The sequence below is a fragment of the Physeter macrocephalus genome, chromosome 17 (assembly GCF_002837175.3).
Source record: "Physeter macrocephalus isolate SW-GA chromosome 17, ASM283717v5, whole genome shotgun sequence".
Taxonomy (NCBI): domain Eukaryota; kingdom Metazoa; phylum Chordata; class Mammalia; order Artiodactyla; family Physeteridae; genus Physeter; species Physeter macrocephalus.
In genome coordinates, this window is record NC_041230.1 from 1,216,640 (window position 1) to 1,224,047 (window position 7,408).

At 40.4% G+C, this 7,408-nt stretch overlaps 2 protein-coding genes across 2 annotated transcripts; both read right to left on the reverse strand.

Annotated features, from left to right (window-relative positions):
- Positions 1 to 227: 227 nt before the first annotated feature.
- Positions 228 to 3,545, reverse strand: LOC112067306 (ubiquilin-2-like). Its single transcript, XM_055079232.1, is given in 4 exon segments — positions 228 to 258; positions 260 to 1,301; positions 1,304 to 1,596; positions 3,541 to 3,545. Coding segments are annotated over 4 exon segments (1,371 nt in total).
- A 1,656-nt stretch (positions 3,546 to 5,201) lies between these two features.
- LOC102994222 (zinc finger protein 268-like) lies at positions 5,202 to 7,408 on the reverse strand. The gene has a single exon (XM_024132599.3). It carries the CDS (start codon positions 7,406 to 7,408, stop codon positions 5,837 to 5,839), a length of 1,572 nt encoding a protein of 523 aa, XP_023988367.2. The 3' UTR covers positions 5,202 to 5,836.

A 7,408-nucleotide genomic window follows, 5' to 3' on the forward strand; every position in this document is an offset into this window, starting at 1 on the left:
TGGGTGCAGAGCTAGATACAGGGGGCCCGGGGGGGCGCCTGAGCCAGTGGAGCCGGGGGACCTGCAGGGCCAGTGGGTCCTATGGGTCCAATAGGGCCTATGGGTGTGACTGGGCCTACAGGGCCTATAGCCGTTCCCAGCACCCCCACCCCCACCCCTGGAGTGAAGCTTGGAATGAGGCCAGGTGCTTCAGTGGCTAATGTCTGTAGCCCCTGCTGGATCTGCAATTAAGCCTGCATTGCTCTTGGGTTTGACATGGCTGAGTGTGTCTGGATTTTGCATCTGCTGCAGGAAAGCAGGGAGCTGTGGACGCATCTGCTCCTGCAGCTGAGGATTTGCAGTAAACACAGGGCTGTTCAGCATCATCTGGGCAGCCAAATCTGGATGCTGGGTCAACGACTGCATCATGCTTCTCATATAGGGTGCAGACAGCATGTTCTGGATCAGCTGGGGGTTTTCAGTTATCTGTTGCAGCAAGCTCTGCATTCCCGGGGTGCTGAAGATGCTGGCGACATAATTAGCTGCAGCCACTGTGTTCCCCGTAGCACTGCTAGAGCTAGTGCCAGATCCACTGCCACTGCTCGTTGTTGTGCTGGTGGTCGTAGAACTCTGGGTAGCCGGTGGTGGCGCCCACGGATTGGGTAGTGGATCGCGATTTTCTGTGCGGGAAGGCTGCGTACCTTCCCCAGAGGAGGAACTGCTCCCCACCGAGGCAAACGGATTACCCCCAAACTGCTCTTGTGCGGCATTCAGCATGGGTTCTTGAATGTCAGTGTACATGCGCCGTAAAGCATTGTAGCCACCTGGGATGCTTTCAAGATTGCTGAGAGCCAGGTCTTGATTTCTCATCATTTCTTGCATCATAGCTGGATTCCTGGCGATTTCGAGGGTCTGCCTCATTATATCTGGGTTGTTGAGCAGGTGACTGATTTCTGGGTTTCTCTGAATCAATTGTTGCATCTGTGGATTGGCCATAATGAGCTGCCTCATCAGATCAGGATTCGAAAGCATGCTCTGAACAAAGGGATTTTCCATGATTTGGATCATCATCTCAGGGCTGGACAGGAGCTGCTGCTGCATCTGGTTCTGGAGCTCAGAGAAGTTGGTCGAGCTCAAGCCCAGGCTGCTAAGGCCTGCAAGTCCTCCCAGGCTCCCCAACCCAAACGGGTTGCTATTTGTGGAAATAAGTGTGGAGTTACTCCTGGGAGTTGACGCGGTGGTAGTATTAGTTCCCACGGCATTACTAGGCTGGGTGGACTGGCCCTGAGGTCGGTTCTGGCTTTTGATGACAAGATGAACAGTCCATCATGGATGCCATGCTGAATCAAGGTATCTTGATCTTTTAAGATTTTTCCGGCAAAAATCAGCACTAGCTGATCCGTTTGGGATTTGAAGCGTTTTGAAATCGCTTCCTTAAACTGCTGGACTGAGCTGTTCTCGGGCACTGCGAACTCCTCTTTCTCTTTGGGGGTCTTCACAGTGACTTTGCCATGGCGGCCGCAGTGACGCAGGCAGACAGGGAAGGCGCGGGCGGGCGAGAGAAAGAGCGAGGGAGGAAGGAAGGAAGGAGGCACCGCCGCAGCAGGCTGGGCCGGGCTGGGCAGGGAGCGCGGAGCACGGTACCTCCGTGTTGAAGACTGCGGATCCCTGGTCCTCCGGTGGAGAGAGGGCTCCGAGTAGGCCGCGGGCCGAGTTCTCGCCGCTCAGGTCTCTGGGCCGCCGCCGCCGCCGCCGCCGCGTGATCCCACCGCGCAGTCTCTCTCTCCCAATTTTTTTACTTTTATAATTTTTTTTAAAGTTGAAGTATAGTTGATTTACGATGTTGTGTTAATTTCTGCTGTATGGCAAAGTGATTCAGTTATACATATACATTATTTTTTATATTCTTTTCCATTGTGGTTTTACCACAGGATATTGAATATATTTCCCTGAGTTATACAGTAGGACCTTATAGTTTATCCATCCTATATATAATAGTTTGCGTCTGCTAACCCCAGCCTCCCACTCCATCCCTCCCCCTTGGCAACCACAAGTCTGTTCTCTGTGAGTCAGTTCCTGTTTCGTAGGTAGGTTCATTTGTGTCATATTTTAGATTCCACATGTGATATCATATGGTATTTGTCTTTCTGACTTCACTTAGTATGATAATCTCTAGGTCCATCCATGTTGCTGCAAATGGCATTGTTTTTTTTTTTTTCATGGCTGAGTAGTATTCAGTTTTATATTTTCTATAGTCATTGTTTTTAGCACTTACATTAGGCTCTGTAAATAAATTCCCATAATCTACTAAAGGCTTATATCTATGGTTAAACGAATTTGTTGCTTACTCTCAGTTCTTTTGCCATTGCTTGTTTGTCTCTTACGGACACAATTCATGTTTTAGTAATTTCTTCAAGAAGTTCATGCATGTTCTTGGATGTTCAACAATGTTTATTTGCATCTTGGTACTTAAAAGACTTATTTATTGGAGGCGAACCATTATCTTTGTTATACTGAGCCTTCTCATTTAATAGACAATCTACTTCCTTTATTTTGGTCATCTTAAAGATCTTTCAATAAAGTGATATAAATCTTTCAAATTCTCTCATAATTTTTATTGTGAATAGAGAACTTTTCAAAAGTGTTCTGATTATTGCTAGAGCTCCAGTGAAGTTACATTCTTTTTTTATGTTCTTTTCCATTATGGTTTATCACAGGATACTGAATATAGTTCCCTGTGCTATACGGTGGACTCTTATTATTTTACATGGTTGTCTGTGGGTTCTCCTCTTTCCACATAGGCAATCACATCATCTGCAAATAATGACAATTTTGTTTCCAATTTTTAAACCCTTTAGTTGTTATTACTGTCATGTTGTGCTGGTTAAGACCTCCAGCAGAGTGTTAAGCAGGAGTAGAGGCAGCAGACTTGTGTACCTCAATGGTGAACAACTAGGGAACATCTTCAAAGTTTCATCATTAAATATGATGTTAGCTATAAAGTTCTGGTAGCTAATATCTATTAAGTTAAAGAAGATATACTGACACCGGTTTTGCTGAGCAGGTTTTTTTTTCTGTAAGCAACTTGATTTTTATCTGCATTTTGAGTGCCAAGGTTCTTGCAATGTTATTCTTTTCAAATATACTTTTATTGATGTAAAAATTCACAAAATATAAAATTAACCATTTCAAAGTATACAATTCAGTGACCACTTACTCTATTGACAATGTTACGCAACCACAAACTCTTATCTAGTTCCAAAACATTTTCATCATTCTAAAAGAAAACTACATATCCATTAATCATTCAGTCTCAATTTCCCCTTCCCCCCAGGTCCTGGTAACCACCAATTTGCTTTATGTCTCTATAGATTTACCTATTCTACACATTTCATATAAATAGAAATACAATATGTGATCTCTTGTGTCTGGCTTCTTTCACTCAGTGTACTGTTTTTGAGGCTTATTCATGTTATAATGTATATCGATACTTCACTTGTATAGGTGATTAATATTCCATTACATATATGTGTGTGTATAGGTACATGTATATACACATACCACATTTTGTTCTTCCAGTAACCCACTGCTGGGTATCTGGTTGTTTCCACCTTCTGGCTATTGTGAATAGTGCTGCTATGAATAACCTTATGCAAGTATTTAAGTACCTGTTTTCAATTTCACTGGGTTCCACCCAATGAAATTCCACCCAAGAGTGGAATTCCTGGGTCATACAGTAATTCTATATTTAACTTTTTAGAGGGACCAGCAACTTTTTTTTCCATAGCAATGGAACCATTTTATATGCCAGCAATGTGCAAGAGTTCCAATTTCTGCAATGTTATTCTTAATATTAGAAAAATACCAGGCATTTTAGGAAATGCTAAGAGGAAAGGAAATGTTTTTAGTGCCCAAGGACATGTTATAATAATGATTCCAAAGTTCCTGTTTGACACAGCAGTGGAAATACATGCACCTGAACTCATCACACATAACCCTGTCTTCTTCCCTCCTTCAGTCTCATGTGCTGCTTGTTTTTTAGTATTTTATGTACATCTTTTATCATCTTTGGATATTTCAAAAATAAGGCTCTAGAAAAATGTAGGCTTCAAGAAGTGATGTATCATCACAGTTGGCAGAAATACTACAAAAGACAGTAAAAATAAGGACAACAAACTTATGTGGTGTAATTCTTTAGACTTATTAATGAGTCAAATTACATATTAAATTTTGATTTATAAGGAAATAGAACATTTCTATTTATATTAGATTATATTACTCAACATTCTATGCCTATGCTGGAAATGTATTAAACCGTAAAAATTACATTCTTCATGTAATTCCAAAAATAAAAATAAAATTAAATACATAAAGTCCATTTTATGTAGTATATGGTCTACAACATAACCCTTACAAACCTCGGTTGAAATCCAACTGATCCTTATGTTCTGATTTTTTTCTATATTCAAACAGCATTGTATTTGCAGTGAAAATGCCTAATATTTGTAGTAGAATATTCTCTGGAATTCTTTCTAAAACAATTATGTTAAACCCTTAGAAAATTATTTCATTCTATTGTTTCCAGGTTTTACTTAATTACTTAAATCTAGAATGCCACCAAATGTAGAAAAGCCCTAACAATGAAATGATGACATTCCATCAACTGTAACATGCATCACAGTTTAAGATACAGTCAGATGTGAAGAAATAAAACCATGAAATGCAAAAAATATATATAATTTATCACTGATGCTTTTGCCACATTCATAAAGTCTCTGTGTGGAGCAAATTGTTTCTGTTTTCAAGAGCTCATGGTGCTTAATGATAGCCAATCCTCCATAGGAAGCATTTTCAGTGACTATAATCACAGTTTTTCTGTAATGTATGAGTTTACTGAAGTAGAAGTTTACTGGAATAGAATAGAAATATCATTCCTTAAGGATTTTATAACTTCATTGAATCTAGAAATTATCCCCCTGAGAATGGGGTCTTTCTGCTGTATGAGTTAGTGGGCAATTAAGGAGCTCTGAATTGTAAATAAAGCATTTTGACAATCACTGCAATTCGTACCCTTTTGTGGCCAAAGGCAGACTTTAACTATATCCACTGGACTCTCTCCTGAATTAAGTAACTGGTGTTTAATTTGTCACTTTCAAAAGCTTTCCACATTCCTTGTTTCAAAAAGATTTATCTATTATATGAATCTGTGGATGATTAGTGAGCTTTGACATCTATATGAAGGATGTACTACATTAACAAGGCTTTCCTCCTATCTGGGTTTGTTGATGTAAGGAAGAGATGCATTATCGGAAGATATGCATTAAGACTACCACATTCACTGCACCTACAGGATCCCTCTCCTGTACAAGATGTTCAAAGAGTTTTGAGTTTCTAGGGAATACTGTCATTATCACAACATTCCTGAAATTTCTATTTTTATATACAATGAGATGTAATTTTTCTTAGCTTGGCTGCATTCACTGCAACTGTATGAATGAATTCAACTCCTGAATGAATACCATAATGTTTAACAAATATGACTTGAAAAAGAATAATTTCCCACTTTCCCTGCATCCATAGGTTTTTGCCTCCTAAATGCATAGGCTGTGACTTTCAAATAAAGTCTTTTGACAATTGCTGCCTTTATAATGTTTCTTTTTTGGTGAGATTCCCTAAGGTATAATGAGGAGATGTCTTCAGATGGAAGATGTACAACTTTCATTCCATATATAAGGTTTCTTTACTACAAGAGTTCCAAAAGGGTCTATATAATCAGAGCCTTCATAGGCATTTCTATTCTGTATGAGTTCTCTGAGTAGATAAGATTAATCAAAAGAGATTTCTCACATTCCCACAGTCATTGTGTAGAGGATTTTCCTCTATGCTGAGTTTGCTGATGATTAGCAAGAGCTGATTTCCGAAAGAAGGATTTCTGACATTCATTGCACCCATAGGGTCTCTCTCCTTTGTGAGTTCTCCGGTGACCAATGAGAGTTGACAAAGTAGCAAACGCTTTCTTACAATTGCAGCATTCATATGGTCTCTCTCCTGTATGAATTCTCTGATGTACAGTAAGATAGGATTTAGCTGCGAAAGCTTTGTCACATACACTACATTTGAATGGTTTCTCACCTGTATGGGTTCTCTGATGTATAATGAGAGTTGACTTACAGGACAGAACCTTCCCACATTCACTGCATCCATATGATTTTACTCCAGCATGACAATTTTGTAGATGGTTAGTGAGACCTGACTTCTGGATGAAAGCTTGTTGACATTCATTACATCCATAAGGCCTCTCTCCTGTGTGAATTCGCTGATGAATCATGAGATGTGCCTTAGTGGAGAAGGCTTTCTCGCAATTTAAGCATTCATACGGTCTCTCTCCTGTATGAATTCTCTCATGTACAATGAGATGTGCCTTTGATGTGAAGGCTTTATCACATGCACTGCATTTGAAGGGTTTCTCACCTGTATGGCTTCTCCGATGTATAATGAGAGTTGACTTAGAGGACAAAACCTTCCCACATTCACTGCATTCATGGGATTTCCCTACTGCATGATGAGTTTTCTTATGATTACTGAGATCTGACTTCTGGATGAAGGCTTGTGGACATTCACTGCATCCATATGGTCTCTCTCCTGTGTGAATTCGCTGATGAATCAGGAGCTGAGCCTTTTTTGAGAAGGCTTTCTCACAATCTGAGCATTCATATGGTTTCTCTCCTGTGTGAGTTCTCTGATGTACAGTGAGATGTGTCCTAACCATGAAGGCTTTATCACATACTCTGCATCTGAAAGGTCTCTCTCCTGAATGAGTCCTCTGATGTAAAATGAGTTTTGACCTCCAAGGAAAAGCTTTCCCACATTTGTTGCATCCATAGGATTTCCCTTCTCTGTGACGGGTTTTCTGATGATAGATTAGTGCTGACTTTGTAATGAAGGATTTCTGACATTGACTACATCCGAATGGTCTCTCTCCTGTGTGAATACGCTGATGAATCAGGAGCTGAGCCTTTTTTGAGAAGGCTTTCTCACAATCTGAGCATTCATATGGTTTCTCTCCTGTGTGAGTTCTCTGATGTACAGTGAGATGTGTCCTAACCATGAAGGCTTTATCACATACTCTGCATCGGAAAGGTCTCTCTCCTGAATGAGTCCTCTGATGTAAAGTGAGTTGTTTTGACTTCCAAGGGAAAGTTTTTCCACATTTGCTGCATCCATAGGATTTCCCTTCTCTGTGACGGGTCTTCTGATGATAGGTGAGCACTGACTTTGTAATGAAGACTTTCTGACGTTGATTGCATCCATATGGTTTATCTCCTGTGTGAGTTTCCTGATGAGTGATTAGCTTTAACTTACTGGGAAAGGCTCTCTTACAATCACAGCATTCATGGGATTTCTTTCCTGCATGAGTTCTCCAAGGCAT

Bases quoted from the DNA above. Each gene is read 5' to 3' on its own strand.
- LOC102994222 (XM_024132599.3), bottom strand. From the start codon at position 7,408: ATGCCTTGGAGAACTCATGCAGGAAAGAAATCCCATGAATGCTGTGAT.